Raw genomic sequence first — 19,602 nt, 5'->3', positions numbered from 1 at the left:
CGCCTGGGCCCGTCAACACAGACATCTGACTTTTGATAACTGGAAACATGTTGCGTGGTCGGACTAGTCTCTTTTAAATTGTATCGAGGTGATGCACGTGTACGGGTATGGAGACACTCTCATGAAGCCATGAACCCTGCATGTCAGTAGGGGACTGTTAAAACTGGTGGCGGCTCTGTAATAGTGGGGGGACGTGTGCGGCTGGAGTGATGTGGGACTCCTGATACGTCTGATGTGGGACTCCTGATACGTCTAGATACGACTCTGACAGGTGACACGTACGTAAACATCCTGTCTGATCAGCTGCATCCACTCATGTCGACTGTGCATTCCGACGAACTTGGGCAATTCCAGTAGGACAGTGCGACACTCCACACGTCCAGAATTGGTACAGAGGTTCTCCAGCAACACTGTTCTGAGCTTGAACATCCCCGCTGGCCACCAAACTCCCCAGACATGAACATTATTGAGCATATCTGGGATGCCTTGCAAGATATCTCCACCCCTGCTACTGTTCCGGATTTACGGACAGTCCTGGAGGATTCATGGTTTCAGTTCCCTCCAGCATTACTTCAAACATTAGTCCAATCAATGCCACGTCCTGTTGCGCCATTTCTCCGTGCTCGCGGGGGCCCTGCACGATATTAGGCAGGTACACCAGTTTCTTTGGCTCTTCGATGTATAAAGACCACCAAATAACGTCCTAAAGCTTATTCCATTCCATGAAATGAAATGATTGTATGACACTGATGACCGCGTGTCCCCGCGTGGGGAAGTTCGGCCCCCGACTTGCAAGTATTTGTTGTTGACGCTACATCGGACGACTTGTTTATCGGTGATGACGAAATGATGATGCGGACAGACAACATCTAGTCCCAAGCGAAGAAAATTTCCGACCCGGCCGGAAATAGAACCCGGGCCTGCCGCATCGCATTCAGATGCGCTGACCACTCAGCTAAGGGGGAGGACACTCTATTCCGTGATGGGCTGATTGGTACAGCAACCGGTTTTCATATTTATATAAAGAGACAGTCTCAGCTGCTAAGTTATTTTTATAATAAATAACGTTTTTTACTTGATCAAAGTTTCCTCATATTCTTGTAAAAGAAAAGGAAAAGCGAAGATGTAATTGTAGTAGATTACAGATGTAAGGGCAAGGTTCTAAGCTGCGCTAATTTAAAATAAATGCTGTTAAAAATTTAAAGACAATCCTCGCAACAGGCTACCAAACGTTGCTTCCCATCGGCTAGTAGAGTGGTTAGTAGGAACTACTGAGAACACAGGCGTTCTTGCGATAAGCCACAAAGCAGCAACGATGCAGTTTTGCGCTTAGACGCAGATGAGATTCCACACTAGGAACAATAGCCTCTGCATTATCTAACTGGGAGAATAGTAAAACAAGTTAAGCAGAAACATATATTGTGTGAAATGTGCCGTGACTTTTACAAGTCGACGGTATGAACGAGAAAGAGTTCGTAAATTAACCGAACTCAAAAATTACACGAACAACGACTGAAAATACATATTGAAAGCAGCGTTTAACACATTTCAAATGGCGTAAAAAGTTTTCTGTGTAAATGAAAAACAAATGTATGAATCGATGCTGCCGCTTCAGGTTCTGGATGGAAATGGCATGGAAAGCGGCCAAGAAACTCCTTCACAGTATTTCGTCCTGTAACACTGCCACAGAAAAAATTATGAATATGTTTTTGACAAAAGATTCTATATCTTTTGAGGAAGTATTACCGCCAGGCAGAGACATGTGCCACTGCAAAATGTGTATGAGCATGAGAAATGCGGCCGCCCGGGGTGGCTGTGCAGTTCTAGGCTCTACGGTCTGGAACCGCGCGACCGCGACGGTCGCAGGTTCGAATCCTGCCTCGGGCATGGATATACGTGTTGTCCTTAGGTTAGTTAGGTTTAAGTAGTTCTAAGTTCTAGGGGACTGATGACCTCCGAAGTTAAGTCCCATAGTACTCAGAGCCATGAGAAATGCGGTAAGGTTAGTTTAAGAGGCAGTTACCATGTAGATAATTTACGTCCTATATTTATTATTAAATAAGTCAGATTGGTTGTTATATAAATGTAGACAAAGTTATAATCTGCAAAACAAAACAAACAGAGACATTAAGACGTTAACATGTAAACAGAAATATGCACTTGTGTTTCGATAAGGTCCACAATTCCCAAATATTTCCCGCAATAAAGCTGAATGGTTATCGTATATACTGCTCTTATATCTAGAGCAACTCGTATAATACTTATCACAGAAGTAGCTGCGATGAAGTTTTATCCGTATTACGAGTATAACAAAAAGCTATGATTTCAGTGACGGACTTAACGAAAGTCACAATTATACGCTGTCTGTTTCCAGCCGAAATTATTAAAAACTCTAAGTCATTGTTTACTTTGTGCACTGGGGTATTACAAGCACATATAGCGCCATTCACTTCACCACAAAAGAGGATTTACAGTTCAGTTAATAGCGCTGCTACAGCCGCTTTGGCTCAAAATGTCCTCCGCGCTGAGCTGGCGGTGCTTTCTACATTCAGAAAATGGTTCAAATGGCTCTGAGCACGATGGGACTTAACATCTGTGGTCATCAGTCCCCTAGAAGTTAGAACTACTTAAACCTAACTGACGTAAGGACATCATACTTATCAATGCCCGCGGCAGGATTCTAACCTGCGACTGTAGCGGTCGCGCGGTTCCAGACAGAAGCGCCTAGAACCGCCTGGCCACATCGGCCGGCCTTCATCGAGAGCTATAGAGTAACAACTCTGTGGTATAAATATTGATATATTGCATACTCTGTGTTCAGAGTTTTAACCAGATCTAGAAAGCCTATATGTACGTAGGCTCATAAGCCCCTCTGGATGTGTCTGTCATCTTCCGAGAGTACGCTGTACTAGGAACATTTTTATAAAGAAACTGCTACAACGGTCAGTTTCTGCCTGTCGTGATATCTCTCCTGATATCAGTTATAAAATCGGAACACATTGCTTCGTTCCTACAGTACATTCTATTGATACGTGCATCAGCTCATTTCTTTTCTGTGTGGTAAACGAAAATCTAAGATTGTCCAATAGTAGTAAATAGTAAAATATAAATACAAAACATCCTTGTTTTGTTTTTCACGTATAGAGACAATCCACAATAGCTCACAAAGCGGCAGTGGTAAGTAAACTTACCACTATAGTTTTTAGTACTAAATCACAATCACAAAACGATGCCAAAAAAAATTAATTTCACTGAATCGCTAGAAAAAATGCATCTTGCTAAATGGTTTAAAATAACACTGATATTAAGTCTTTTCTATCAAGCAAATAATACTCCCCTAATAAATTTGTGATGGAGTAGAATTCACCTTCAAATTCACGACTATATTATGGACAGAAAAGAGGAAGTAAATGAAGAAGGGAAGAGGGGTAATGTTACCGGAGAATAATTTGACAGAGCACTGAATTGCCCAAGTTGAAACAAGGTTTCCAGATAGGCATTCTCTCGACATAATTGATATCCTAGAGATATCCAGCCATTAACAAATTATTCCACCTGATGTGCACGATATATTAGACAGGCGAAATATCCTCAAAAAGGATGTAATAATATAATTTTTTTAAGAAAAGTGTAAATATAACCGCACTATCATTTTAATAAATGATAGTTGAAAAATACTGACACAAATTATTTACATAAGAATGGAAAAAGCGGCAGAAGCCAACCTCGCGAAAGACCAGTTTGGATTACGGAGATACGTAGGAACACTCACGGCATTGCTGACCCTAAGACTTAAATAATGCGACAAGTTAAAGAAAGGGAGTGAGAGCGGTTATAGCCATTCTCCAATGTTGTTCAATCTGAACACTGAGTAGGCAGTAAATGTAACCAAAGAAAAATTAAAAGAAGGAATTAAAGTTCAGGAAGAAGATATAAAAACTTTAAGGATTGTCGACGAGGCCGTAATTCCGCTAGAGAGGCAAAGGTCCTGGGAGATCAAGTGAACGTAATGGATAGTGTCTTGCAAGGAGATAGTCGCGTTACAACACAAGCCACGCTCACCACCTATAGAGACGTGTACATGAGCGTTCGCGTGAGGCCAGTTAACAAAGACAGTAAATCCAATTCATTAAAATTACATTCTTTTTCCTGCGGAATGTGAATCTATTCTTTGCAGCTAATTCACTGGTGTACCACAATTTTATATTAATTTTATTCGATGTTTACGTAGCCCTCTAAGAAAAGAGAAAAGTTGACAATGATAGCCGAATTTCTTACGCAGAGAGCACTAACACGGATTCCGATTTCTGATATGTTTATTATGAGAGACAGTACCTTTTTCATCAAAATGACGACAATTTTTAGAGACTATTAAAAATCTGAAAGACTCTTTCTTCTCTGAAGAGGCGTCTTAGTATAAAAAACATCCGTCCTGACGTCAAGACAGATTGGGAAACCTCTTACGAACGAGGTGTTATTTGCTTTCTGTGTTCCAGCAGATAAAACTTGGCAACTATCATTCTCAGCAATTGATAGGAGACTTATTTTTAGTAATCTGAAGATTAGAGAGGAGCGCTTACCACAAAGGCACTAAAATCCAGAGCACGGCCACCAAATCCACCTGCTGCCGCCATTATGCCACAGCAATACTAATTTATAAACAATGCCCCAGCAGGCAGGAATGTGACAACCAAGTTCAAACTTTGCGGTAGGGATGATGAACAGATAAACCCAGAACGAATTTTTTTATTCAGCACTCTTCATTCCTAGTAATACCTGATATATAATAGGATTTTCATTACCCGTCCATGGAAACAAGCGGACTCATCATTCAACTGTAAATGTGTTCAAAATTAAAGGAACCAACAGCTTGTCAACTAGTAGCCTTTGAAAGAACTGCTACAAATTTAAGCATGTCTCTGGGCACCGACTTCGCAGGCAGTTTTTAAAAAAAGTATAAATTTAAATACTCCGCAGTTCATTTGAGCAGTAGCAATGAGACGCTAGGCAGAGTATGCCTTGTGCCATTAGAATGCGTCGTTCTATGGTATGATGCAAGAGGAAATTATTGCATGGCTCCCAAACGCCCCTTAATATCTCATTTGTTATTGATATGGTCACTATGCGAAATATACGATGAGGTCAGCTGTAGCCTATCTCACGTATCATGTAAATGGTAACGGTCCGAATTACGGACTATTTCAGACGTCTGTCGATAAGAAATAGGATGACGAGCTTTTAAAATATTATACAGATTGTTTCCTTTTATTGATCATGAATTTATGTGTTTTATACTCTGACTGCTGGCATTGACCTGAGGCGGTAGGTTTCCTACTACTTCAAGATTCTATTGGTACTCGAGGGAAGTATTTTCACTTCATTATTTGCGATTGATAAGCATAAGGAACATAATATGCAACAACATAAATCTTCAACAACATAGGCTGTTACTAGAGGATAGTAACTTCATTCATGTACTTCATTTTCCTGCTAAAACTACTACTCTTCGTATGGTTGCTCAGAATCACACACAAAACCAATAGTTATATTATGCACAGCCTGATGCTAACATTCAAAACAAAATAACCGCATATCTTTTCACGTTACCCTGCTGTTTCAAGTAACTCCATTTTACAGTACTGGTTTTTACTCCGTATTCAAAAGAAGAAGAAAAAACTATTACACAGGTAACGAATTGGCTACGCACGTACACAGATGCAAAAAAAAAAAAAAAAAAAAAAAAAAAAAAAAAAAAAAAAAAAAAAAAACACGCAAAGCACATCCCTTTTATTTATTTATTTATTTTTTACGGAATGAGGCAAAGTTCAGACACTTAACAATACGTATAACACACAGGAATGTATTAAGTCCTACGTAAAATCACCCAGTAGGACATTGAGGCGTTGCTTTCATTCTCACATCCTTTGATATACGTGTGGATACTTTCCGGACGCAGTAAGTCTCTCGCCTTGGGTCAGTATCAGCAGGCGTAAAATCCGTTAATTAATTATCAGTATAAGGAAACAACTCGTATGATGTTTTAAATGCACTGCCGTCCTGTTTCTGATAGTTAGATGATGGAAGAAGTCTCCGACTTCGTGCAGTTGCCATTTACAGATTATCTCTTAAAAATGACTTCGAGAAACAAAGCAAAACACAACATTTTTCACAATTTTATAACTACTTATTTTTAAAGGATCTCATTTCAGACTCATCATATAGAACCCATGTAATACGGAGTATTTCTTAATACAGAAAACGGTTTAGTTTCTCCTTGATTATTTCGGAATTATAAGTATAATGAAACTCCGTGGCCGAGGACGTGCACAGAGTGGAAATATCCATGTGACACTACTGCCACTCGAGTTACATGTATTGCAACAACAGAAATCTTCCGAACTGGCTAAACGTACGATTCACGTCGTAGTACGATACACTGGGCAAGTGCAACGACTCAGCGCCAACTGACAATTCAGCTCTCTTCCATGGAGCTCGCGAGTTTTCAGCAGAACGACAGTGGGAGAGGGAGGGGGGGGGGGGGGAGGGGGGGGGGGAGGAAGAGAGAATTCATTCACCACAGCGCGCGTGCGCATAGGAGTACATTGTCGCTTGCCCCCCTGCCCCCGCCCTGGTAAATATCGACGTTGTGTTTTCCCGTATACATCCTCGCCTGTTATGCTTTCCGCGTACTGAGTAAACATATCCGCACCGATTTCGGCAAACAAACAAACAATATTATTACATAATATAATAAATTATTCCGTTATCAACATGACAACAACAAAGATCTGGAAGCGTATATGCCAACTCGAGCCGTTCGGGATAACTGTCAGGATCTCTGTAACACACGCACAACCTTTCTTCATTCACAAGTCCGTGTAGGCTGAAAGCCTTGTTATTGTTTAATGAGTGAGGTGCCTGTAATCGATCGCCTGCTGAACAGTAGCAGGTAAATGAATGGACGCTGCGTTAAGTGCATGCAAGTAAGGGCAACGAACTAGTGAGTGAAGCTGCGCGCGCATCTGAGATATTTATACACACACACACACACACACACACACACACACACACACTAGAGCAGGCCGGCAGACACGTTGCCGGCTTTGCAGCAAAGAATTCTTCTTTCTCAAAGAGAAAAGTGAGTGGTAGGCGCACACGCCGAACGAGTCGCGTGTTCCAGGCTGACAGAGTTACTGTGGAGGTGGACGAGTCAGCGGGGCACCTCCTCGCGCATCCTGATACCCTTGTCCACGACGGAGCGAACGTGTGTGGTGTGGTGCTATGTGCTCCCACGCTGTCCTTGCTTGTTTCATATACTCTCTCTCTCTCTCTCTCTCTCTCCCCCCCTCTCCCTCTCCCTCACCCTCTCTCCCTGTCCCCTCGCCACCAAGACGAGACAACATGAGACCCGCCTCTCGAAAGTCACTGGTCACATACAAGAGATTTTATGTTGCATTACCCACAAATTTATTTAAACGCGGGGAAGGCAGGTTCTTTAAATTTTAAAAGGTTTGTTGCTATGCTGAAAGCAGCATTACTTCTTTCTTTCCTTAGGTAAGACAATTCATTAAAGAGTTACGAGGCTCATTTCATCGTCTGTTCAGAGTATGTTCTGTGTGTATACATACTGTGCATCTACATGTAAATGTTATGTATAAACGTGCTTAATGAGCTACACATTACAATCGAGGATACCTTGAGCGTGCCAGCAGCTTCACTTGTTTCGATAATATCACTCAGTTATCTAAAATTTGATTGGATTTCATCTCCAACACAGTCCTTTACTAATAACTCAAAAATGAAGGGCTGTCGCATACATGAGTATGTGGATTTCTTTTCTCGTTTTGGTGTGATGAATCTACCTCCCAAATCTGTGAAACTATTTCTGATACACTATGTAAAATAATTTGGTTACCAGGAAGAAGTAATGCTTTTATGGATCCTTTTCAACTTAAAATTGCTTGTTCCTTGAAACTATAATGTTATTTGTTCATAATTCAATTCCAAATGAATGAAGGAAAAATGTTTCTTAATGAAAAATAGGCATTTATTACTCATGATTTGTGAATCTGAAAAACTTAAACAGGAAACATTAGAGTTCATCCACCATTTTGATGCCACTGCCCTATTTTTCGTATGTATGAGAAATATTTTAGTGTTATTAGCATCACATATAGAATTAAAGGATGAGACATTTAAGAAAGCCACACAAAATATATCCATAGCAAGTAAACGTACCGTGTCGAGATTTTAGCTAAGCTATGGCGGACAATGCGGTGAATTTTATGACATACGCGAGTAATTTTTGACGTCTATAGTTGCCGAACCGCGACTTAAACTTTGCATTTTTCTAATGGAGCTATTTAATTTTTTCTGTGAAATTGAAAAGAGCCATCGAAGAGGACTTCAGCATCATATGTGGGAAAACTGATCAAATAGAAACAAAACTGATTCGCAAACCACTTTTCTGACATCACCAGAAGTGGTCCTACAAATGAAAACCTGCCTCAAAGAAAATTTTGTAACGCAATTTCACAATTTTTCAGGAAGTAAAAATTAATTGTTGTTTTCTTTTGGTAGTGTTACTTGTGCATTTTATTATGTATGGTCAAGTAATAACATTAAGTATTATAGAACAGCAATACGAATGTAGCATATTTTACAATATTTAGACACTTATTTTAATTTCAACGTAGTTTTCCATTTAAGAACGTTACAAACGTGTAAAAGTACATTTTAAATAACGTCGTAAATAAAAAATTAAATTTTTGTTACAATGGAAAAAAATAATAAAGAAAGTATTAACAATATACATTGTCTTACATACTGAAATGATACCAACTAAAGAAAGCTAGTTCTATATAGGTCAACAAACGATAATAAAGAAACTGAAACAGAGGAAAAGTAAATTGAACTGGTCATTCAGAAGGTAAGTTCACATAAAACTGGCTGTATTGTACATCAAGGTATTATACAACTATCCGACAAGTCCTTTTTCTCTGCCGATAGAGGAAGGAGCTCTTACACAACAAAGCGAAGCTCATAATTGGCACAGGGATGTTACCTTTTGTTTTCAGTAAGAGAACAACATACCCAACATTGAATGACGTTAAGACAGTGCCACACATAAACCGCACTTGGATCATCTGGATTGATCTTCCACCAAATAATTTTCAAGCCTGAGTTACACTTCATAATTCTTTCAAGAATATTGACAGCAACAGAGTCGGTCTGGCTTATTCACTTTGTAGTAAAAAGTGTTCAACAAGCATCCGGCGTTACATACTTTCATTCATAGTTAATCATGACCTCCAGTACTCTTTTTTTTTAACCTCGACTAATGCAAAAGTACTGTCGCAGGGCAGAAAGTTACGTCCCAAAACCATAAGCTTTTGCTCTATTGTTGTAAAACACCCTGTCGAATCACGCTAGCAGTACAAAAATAACATTGTTCAGTTGTTGTTTTGCCCAACACAATAGTCAGACCGAACATTTTATTCTAGTGTATAATTTTCAGATTGTAATGACATATAACGTTCTTCTACGTACCACTTTGGATGTAGTTTTTTTCTTTTTTTTTTTTTTTTTTTTTGGCCGAAGTGTAGGGGTACTATATGCTTGAATATGTAATTAAGTGATTAACATTTCAGCATAACCACACAACATACATTCCACAGGCAAGAAAAGATTTAACAGTGGGTTTATTTAAGATCGTGACCTATCAATACTGTTATTTATCGTTTCGCTTCCTGCTCACGACGTTCATGCCAATATCGAATCGACGGGTCCAGAAGGGCCACACTCAACACCATGCGAGTTCACAACGCCCCCAGACGCCCGAAAGGAAAGTGTGTTCTTTGCTGAATTGGGTCCTACCATTATCCTAATTGTTACATAAGACAGACTACAGTTGCTGACGTACCTCTTTGGGCGGCATCATAAGGTTATAATAATGAGACTTCACACGGAAACTGTTTATGAATTTGATACGTGTAACAGTTGAATGTGCGTTTCTAAATTATAAGTGCGAACAGCAGAACTGAACACTAGAAACATTTTCTTGGAAGCACAACAAGCAATGAAGCAGCTCATCTGAGCTTCTAGTAGAAAAAAAGCGAATCTAAAGCACTTCAGTGCCTCATGTTCATGTAGGCACTGTAACAAAAACGATACCTTACTGTATGAAATTTGAAACTTCCTGGCAGATTAAAACTGTGTGCCCGACCGAGACTCGAACTCGGGACCTTTGCATTTCGCGGGCAAGTGCTCTACCAACTGAGCTACCGAAGCACGACTCACGCCCAGTACTCACAGCTTTACTTCTGCCAGTACCTCGTCTCCTACCTTCCAAACTTTACAGAAGCTCTCCTGCGAACCATGCAGAACTAGCACTCCTGAAAGAAAGGATATTGCGGAGACATGGCTTTGCCACAGCCTGGGGGATGTTTCCAGAATGAGATTTTCACTCTGCAGCGGAGTGTGCCCTGATATGAAACTTCCTGGCAGATTAAAACTGTGTGCCCGACCGAGACTCGAACTCGGGACCTTTGCCTTTCGCGGGCAAGTGCTCTACCAACTGAGCTACCGAAGCGCGACTCACGCCCGGTACTCACAGCTTTACTTCTGCCAGTACCTCGTCTCCTACCTTCCAAACTTTACAGAAGCTCTCCTGCGAACCATGCAGAACTAGCACTTCTGAAAGAAAGGATATTGTGGAGACATGGCTTAGCCACAGCCTGGGGGATGTTTCCAGAATGAGATTTTCACTCTGCAGCGGAGTGTGCGCTGATATGAAACTTCCTGGCAGATTAAAACTGTGTGCCCGACCGAGACTCGAACTCGGGACCTTTGCCTTTCGCGGGCAAGTGCTCTACCAACTGAGCTACCGAAGCACGACTCACGCACGGTACTCACAGCTTTACTTCTGCCAGTACCTCGTCTCCTACCTTCCAAACTTTACAGAAGCTCTCCTGCGAGGAGGAGAGATTCTGTAAAGTTTGGAAGGTAGGAGACGAGGTACTGGCAGAAGTAAAGCTGTGAGTACCGGGCGTGAGTCGTGCTTCGGTAGCTCAGTTGGTAGAGCACTTGCCCGCGAAAGGCAAAGGTCCCGAGTTCGAGTCTCGGTCGGGCACACAGTTTTAATCTGCCAGGAAGTTTCATATCAGCGCACACTCCGCTGCAGAGTGAAAATCTCATTCTGTATGAAATTTGACACGGACAATGTAAAGAAGATCTTTCTCAGGAAAGTGATCGGTCATTTTCCATCTTTGAGCACTGCTGTGTTATCACAGACCAATCATAGATGCAATCACATTGCAATTTTTATACCTATCTTTTGTGTAATCTGGCGAACTCGGACCTTGGGGTCGAAATCATGGGTACGTTGGTGGCATCGCTTCCACCTGGTCAACTGTGGGTACAGGTCAGCGTTTCTGCTGATGGCTAAAGGAGCTCCATTTCGAAATATGATTTGTTTGGATTGTTTTCCTAGGCAAAATACGGTGCTGGTGCTGGGTAACACTATATTTTACTATCGACGGGGGTGACTGAACACTATCAGAAAACTCCTTTTGTGTTATTCTGGTCCCAGGTTCACCCCTGGCAAATTTTAGGTAACTCTAAAAACGAAAGAAAAGTGAAATTACGTTTGTCTCTAGGTTCATGCAACTGTCCCTTTAGTCCTTGGAAGAACATCAAACTACATCATATCCTTTACACTTAACTTTCGAGCTTACCATTTCTCCTGTCCACGTGGCAGAGTGGACATTTGCGTATTTATGCGTGTGTTTTCAGTTTTCGTAATTTTAAGGTGCACAGTCTTCTCGAACTGTTAAGAACTTGTGATTGTATGTATCGAAGCTGTGAGATGAACTAATTGGAAATCTCCGTTTTTTTTTTCAGGTCCACGAGCGCAGCTAAATGAAGTGACTTCATACATAGACGCTGGTTTTGTGTATGGATCCGGAATGCGATTAGCGTACAAACTGAGGACCAGGCGTGGTGGTCAAATGAGGACGCTGCGTGCATTCCCGCATCACGGACTTAAAGATTTGTTACCTCTCAAAGTTGATTTCCCTGATGAAGGCTGCATACGTCCTAGGAAAGATATCTTCTGTTTTCTGGCAGGTAATTTTGAAATTTCGTAATGCCAGCGTGCTGGGTATAGTGGGACAGCAACTCTTTTTTATATTGTGATGCAAAAAGAGACAGCCAGAGTTGCAATTAAAATTGATGTTTATTTAGTCGGTGACCGGTTTCGGGCTATGCCCATTCTCAAACCAACCTCTGCGCAATTATTTTTTTCTTGTGGTACGATGAAATACAGAGTTTTATTCCACAATGATCTCATTCCAAGGACATCACTGGGGTGCATGTTGAAGGTGAGGCGGTGGGATTTGAAGTCCCATACCACCCTCCGACGGTGGAAGTTCAAGGTGCAGAATACAATTACATTAGGTACCAACATTGGTGGCTTATAATGGTCGACGCGTATCGAGTGGTCATTTCAACACTGACCTTCCATTAGTGGCCGTAACAGGGCTATCGTTAGCAAAGGTCGGAATCTGATTGCTCAAGGATGGTGAGAGAAACATGGTGGCAGTGCCTATTTACGAACATCAAAATTATAATATATTCAAACAAATGCAAAGCATAAATGGGTAGCATATCGCAACCACTACATACTAATGTCTGGCAAGTAAAATGGCTGTTCCAATATCAGTAAGAAAATGGGTATATATGTGTGTGGTGCCAACTAATTTTCGTTTACGAATGACACTGGTCAAGATGGAAGATACTAGAAAACCCAGGAAATGTGGTTCTTTTATTTTGGGAAAGCAAAAACTACCAGCATACAAAACGATTATATAACATATGTAGCATAAAATGCAATATATTACTAAGATCTAACTTGCAGATTCGGAGAGGGTAAGATCTTGAAAATGTCAATACATCGTCATAGAATTACAACACAGCATTGCTGCATTGTAGCCCATATAGCATTGCCATTTCGAAGCACGGTTGTGGCAAAGACGCCATATATGATGATAAACCGCAAAAAAAATATTTAAAAAAAGTTAAAAACGTGCTCGTAAAAGATAACTGCAAGTCTTCTCGTTTTTAAATTTGTGAAATAAAAATGGACCAGTCTACTCCATGCATAAAAAGAAGTAGAACAGTAGGATCACCTGCAGACGTAATTAAATAAAGTAAACTGTAGTTACATAAGCAATAACACCTGTGCAATCAATACAATTACCAGGAAAGAACCAGTGAAAGGGGATTGGGAAAGAGATAGGGGGGGGGGGGGGGGATAATGAAAAGGAGGGGAAAAGGAAAGCAGTACGGAAAGGATGTGGAGGAGATAGATGGGATGAAAGGATTCGAAAGAGCGGGAAGAATCAGGAGGGAGGAGGGGGCAGGGGGTGGCATAGGTGGCAAGGGGAGTCCAAATTGAGGATTGTAGCAAAGGCAGGTGTAATGACTATTTACAAATGAGCGAATCAATGGCGAGCATGAAATATAAACTCTACATTGTCGATAATCATAAATAAAATTAATTTTGGAAAAATTGTGTTCGATAAGTAAAATGACAAAAACATAGTGGCCGGATTTAACTCTGTCAGGCATAGGCTGTTCTCAAGGCGCAAAGGACAAACGTTCCAAATTATGTTGTGAATCTCCAGATTGTTGTATTAGTAAGCAAACAAATCTTTTAGAAGTGGTATAGTCTTATCAAAAATGGACTTAGCAAGAGGCAGCCACAGCCCTGTAATTAGTGATTAAACTAAATAACAAAATTATAAATAAGGAAAGACATAAGGAAGGGAGGAAGGAGGATAAAGTGCAAAAGACATCTAGGATGAAGTTCATACCCAATTAGGTTACAATAAATATTTAAAATATATACTGATTATCGACTAAATAAACACCCATTTAGTTGCAGCTCTAGCTGTCTCTTTTTGCATCACAGTTTTGAAACTATTGTGACGTTTATTTTGTATTCCCAACTCAACATGCCAGTGGAGCAAATTATTTGGTACAAACTGGTCATTGTTGGAATTTTTATGTTGTCTGTGTTGCCAATTTGGCTTTTCCCTCACTAAATCTAACTTTTATAATGTTCTTGTTAGCGGTGAAAATTATTTTTCCTGCTCGGCGGGAATTTTCGCTTTTTCTGTCTTTTATATGCTATTTAAATCCCTGTAGAAAACAGGAAAACTCCGTTGTTGGCACATCGTATAGGAAAAAATGACATTACGGAAAAACATTTGTTTTGATGTCCCCTACAACCTCGCAGAGTTTGTCAGTTTAAATAATTTTCACCCCGTATATGCAATAAGTGAACTTTCTAGTTGCAACAACTTACAAGCCATTGTGTAACATTTAAATATAATTCTTGAGCATCTGTAGAAATTTAATTCTTGTTACTGTCCAGTATAAGAGTGCAATAAATTAGAATGTGGGCAACACCAAATAGTTTGAGCATATATGTTTGTGTTTCGCAGGTGACATTCGAGTAAATGAGCAACTAATATTGACAGTTCTTCACACAGCACTAGTTAGAGAGCATAACAGGATTGCAAAAGAACTGTCTTACATAAATCCACACTGGTCTGATGAAAAACTTTTCCAGGTAATGAAATAATTCACGATGAAATCTTAAACTTCTATTATTATCATAATAATAATGCAAAAAGTTGACAGCCATAATTGATAGAAACTGGTTATCACTTGTCTGATAAATCTCTACTGGTGAATAAAAGGCACCTCACTCACACAGCTTCACGATCAATGTTTTGCACATTTGGAAAGAAAAGCAGTGTCTCTTCCAGTGTGGTGAAGTCTTTGTGAGGCTTTCACAGACTGAAACTAGCTTCCCAATGGTGTCCAGCAACATATATTATACCATGCTCTATCTCCATACATTCATAACACACCTCTTACATCTGCTGAACAGCAACAGAAAAAAGCCCCTTAATCTTTTAGGACTGAAATATCTAAATCATATTCTCCTCCAGGCCTTCAGCTGCCTTTCTTCATGCCTTGAAATTGGAATACCCTCTCTACAGTTTCTTTCATCCTTCCAAAAGTAGTAATCCTCAGACCATCCAACCTACACAACATCCTTGTTGTTCCTAGTACCTCCTTGAATTTCTTTTCATGTAAGGTGGTCTGTGCTGAGGTCCATTCAGCCTTGTGAGACCATGTTAGAAGCTGGTTGAATAATGAAGCAGTGGTATTATCAGGTTTATCTACTGGCAATAATGGCTGGAGCGGTTGGTGGCATGCTGATCATATTTCTTATGATAATAGATCATTCCTCATACTCTTTGTAGGCAGCAGTTGGATAGTTGGAACAGGCTTAAGGCCTAATTCATGAGTGGAGTTTACATTTACATTTACTCTCCCCTTTCCTCTCAGTGTTGTCTCTGGTAATCTTCTAACTTGTCCCTTCATGCATCTACTTATTTCACCCAGCAAGCTCACCTGTCCTTCCCTCCTACTTCCCATTCCACACTTTCTCCATTTCACCATTACCCACTTAGCCAAGACTGCTATTCGTTTCAGTTAGACAAAAGCATTAGGAGACTGTGGCAGTTATATATGAACGAGCTGCTTACATGTTTGTTAGCTCTGATGGAGGACTTGGTTTGAGAGCTAAGTGATTTTCTGTCTCTCTACATTCGTTTCTGTTCCTTAGCATTTTCTCTGTTTGGTGAGTAATGATCTCTTATTATATACATTTTATGTTTCATCCTGGGCGACTAACCTATCTTTATGATAAACATTCCAATCTGAACTTAGGATTTCATTGTCACTGACGTCTGGTTTGAACCAGCTTTCTGTTCCCAATACTATCTGTGCATTATAACTTTCAGTAAGTGGTACTAATTCTGAAACATTTCCTTGGATGCTCCTGCAGTTTACTAAATCATATGAATCTTTTCTGTCTCTGATCTACGAGGACCAAGATTTTCTAAGGTCACTGTGGCTGATTTAAGAGGTAAATCATCTTTGATCACAAGGGAGTAGTTCTCTCACCTAAAAAAGCCCCCTCGCCTAATAAAGCCCCATGTGTATGCCACACGTACTCTGCTACCCTAGTAGCCTCTTCCTGCATGTCATGCACACCTGACCTATTAAGGGGAATTCTACAATTCTGCACCCAATAGCCTGGGTCGAGAAATTTGCATCAGACACTGTCGCAGAGTCATCTGAGGCTCTGGTTTAGACCTTTCACTCTACTCCAAACCAGATGACCGTGGTCAACTCTGGAGATGGTGCTACAAATAGACAGCTTAGCCTGCACTCTGCATGCATTGCTAGTTGCCTTCACCAAATCAGCCAGCTGCCAAAAGGAGCCGAGGATGGCCTCAGAACCCAAGCAGCAGGTGTCATTTGTGCTGATATGTATCACTACATACAGCTGACTGCACCCAGTGTGTTCAATAGCTGCTGGCAGGGCCTCCTCCACAACACAGATGAGACCTTTCATAAAACATACTGAAAGCACACTGGAATTCTTTCCCACCTTGCCTGCTATCTCCCTGAGGGGCTCCATCACCTGCCCAGCATTGGTGCTCCCAATGACAAGCATACTCACCTTCTGTACTTGTCCGGTCTGGGCAGGAAAAACTACCGCTGGCCCAGCAGGAGAGGCATCCCGTGCTGGCTCGGAGTTATCATCAAAACTAGGTAGCACATTGCACCTGCTGCTAAGACATAGGGAGCCAGCTGCATGGCCTGCTCCCTCTTTTGCCTTCCACCCAGTGACAACCAACCCACCACTGTCTACCACCCACTCTAGAGTGAGGACGGACTGGTTACATGTTGTGTATCAGAAGCCGCAGTGATGTCCGGATCACCATGGGATTCCAGTGGCACCAAGGGCATCGTAGGTCTTGTCACTGGTGCCCCGACATCACCACAACTTTGAGCATTAGCTAGTAGCTTGTCAACAGTAGCCAACGCTTTGAATCCCACAGAGTGAAAAATGATGATGTGTGATACAAGAATGCTGTGTGAAGAAGTGTGACAGTGCACTTTGGCACACTTAAGACAAATGAGATGTCCTACATTTCCATGAACATATGTGTTTCAAATATCAAACTGCTCAGAAAGATGTGTGCTATGAAATGAACATATTTTAGAAAAACAGATTTTTAAAAATTTTCTATGTCCTATCTGAAATGCTCAAGGGGGAGAGAGGGTGCCAGTAACAAGCTTGTGCCCCAGTTCAGAACTATCGTAGATCCAGGGCTGGCAGCAGATTGTATGCTGGTATGAAACTTCCTGGCATATTAAAACCTGAGTGTCGTACCTCGTTTCGTTCCTTCAACACCACACCATTCTCAGACGAAACTTGTGGGACTAGCAATCCTGGAAGAAAGGATATTGCAGAGACATGGCTTGATCACAGTCTAGGGATTGAAACAGCAGGGAATGGGAGGTGCTTTTGGTTATAAGGGACAACTTTCAGTTCATCATTTATTAATAGAAAACTAATCTGAACTTTACACATCGTTGTAAGAGTGATTTCACCCTGGTTAACCACAACAGTTTGATCTTGAAACATATTTGATCACATTTAGCTGTAATACAACAAATTTTTGATCTTTCTACTGGTAGCAAGCTCTCGTGAAAGTAAAAAAGAATTACTCAGGCATACATACACTATTAAGGCATAATGATTCACTAAACTTGATAACAAACTGAGTGCTAATGACCAATACTAAAACAAAAATATTATAATGAATATTTAAATTTACAATAGCAGCAGCTCCCCAGCCAGAGGTACCTTTTCCTTGTGAATCATTAAAGATATTTACAAGCAATCAGCAAATTCTTCAAAGTTAATGTGAAAGCAAAAACTCTACATAAAGAAGATGTGTGACATGTACACCAAATAACTTGACACACATTGAGTTGTTTGCATAGTGTTGTATAATGATAGAAACTGAAGCAATGTATTATAATTTGTGCCATGGCCGGGACTCGAACCCATGTCTCCTGTTTACAAGGCAGATATGCTGACCATTACATTCATTTGTCTCCAGGAAAATTTAATTCCATCAGATGTTAAATAATGTTGGTGCAACTAGCTACAGTTTACAGAGTTGAATGGTGGCACACTGAGAACAATAACATATACCAAATCAACTGATAGACTACCTCATTACTACAAGGGCAATAAATATTGAAAGGTATTGGAATGTTGGAAAGCTTCACAATTTAACATCTCAGTAAAACACGACATTCCTCTGCACCACTTAAAACACATGTTTACAGATGTAGATAAAGAAACTACAAGCCAAACTGAACAATAACTTCTAAAAATAGTGGTGATTGGGATTGACGCTTAACTCTACAAAACAGGCCTCTTACTTGTACCAGAGGTGAAAGCACTCACATATGTAGTTTAATAAAAACACTAGCTCATGCTTGGAGGATACACTAACACAACTCAAGGAATGACACAAAAACAACATAAAAGTCAGCAGACAAAACACAATGCTGTTAACCACAATAACTGACAAAATGATGCCACTCACGCACACGACTGCCATCTTGCAGCCTCATCTGATAAACATGCTAATGTAATCCTGTCACTTCCACATCCACACCAACTGGGATAGGGCAGGTGTCTTACTCCACTTTGTTACAAATGGAACTATGTCTCCTTAATTATAAGTACAAGGGCTATCCACAAAGTACATTACGTTTCGGAATTAAAAATAAATAAAGTATTGGAATTTTTTAAATTATATACAGATGAAAGCCACACTTAAATACTACCTTTCTACATAATTTCCATTTAAATTAAGGCACTTATCATAGCGATGGATGAGCTTGGAAATTCCTTCGTCGTAAAATTTGGCCGCCTGCGCCTTCAAACATGTGGTTACCTCTTTTGAGACAGAAAAGGTGTGATTTTTGTGGATTTCCTGGAAAGAGGCACTACAATAAACTCTCCAAAATATTGCCAAACTCTGCACAACCTCAGAAGAGCAATACAAAACAAGCCCAGGGGAAAGTTGGGCTCAAAGATCTTGCTAATTCACGACAACGCCTGGGCCTGCACAGCAAATGCCACTCGTGAAGTTCTCGAATTTTTTAAGTGGAAGTTGTTTCCTCATCCGCTGTACAGTCCCGACCTGGCACCGAGCGACTTCCACTTATTCCCAGCAATGAAGAAGTGGTTGGGTATGCAGCGTTTTGATGATGACGCACAGCTTCAAGAAGAGGTAACCACGTGGTTGAGGGCGCAGGTGGCTGAATTTTATGATGAAGGAATTTCCAAACTCGTCCATTGCTACAATAAGTGCCTTAATTTAAATGACAACTATGTAGAAAAGTAGTATTTAAGTGTGGCTTTCATCTTTATATTATAAAAAAATTTCCAGTATTTTATTTATTTTTAATTCCAAAACATAATGTACTTTGTGGATATCCCTCGTAGAACTACTTTCCAGCATATCTCTCTTTGCATCAATTTATTATTAATATTTCATGCTTTAATGATATAGGATAAATTAGATGAATTTCTATTCTGTTTTACTTGAATAGTTATAATTGTGCTTGTGGGTATAGTCCATGGCA

General features: G+C 40.4%; 1 protein-coding gene across 1 annotated transcript in view; it reads left to right on the top strand.

Annotated features, from left to right (window-relative positions):
- LOC126336128 (peroxidase-like) overlaps positions 1-19,602 on the top strand; it is a 161,947-nt gene that overhangs the window by 97,261 nt on the left and 45,084 nt on the right. Inside the window, exons 7-8 of the mRNA XM_049999617.1 lie at positions 11,902-12,126; positions 14,508-14,635. Coding sequence (XP_049855574.1) covers positions 11,902-12,126; positions 14,508-14,635 — 353 coding nt within the window. The remainder of the gene's footprint in view (positions 1-11,901; positions 12,127-14,507; positions 14,636-19,602) is intronic.

The sequence above is a fragment of the Schistocerca gregaria genome, chromosome 2 (assembly GCF_023897955.1).
Source record: "Schistocerca gregaria isolate iqSchGreg1 chromosome 2, iqSchGreg1.2, whole genome shotgun sequence".
Taxonomy (NCBI): domain Eukaryota; kingdom Metazoa; phylum Arthropoda; class Insecta; order Orthoptera; family Acrididae; genus Schistocerca; species Schistocerca gregaria.
This window is presented reverse-complemented; position numbering and strand designations above follow the sequence as displayed.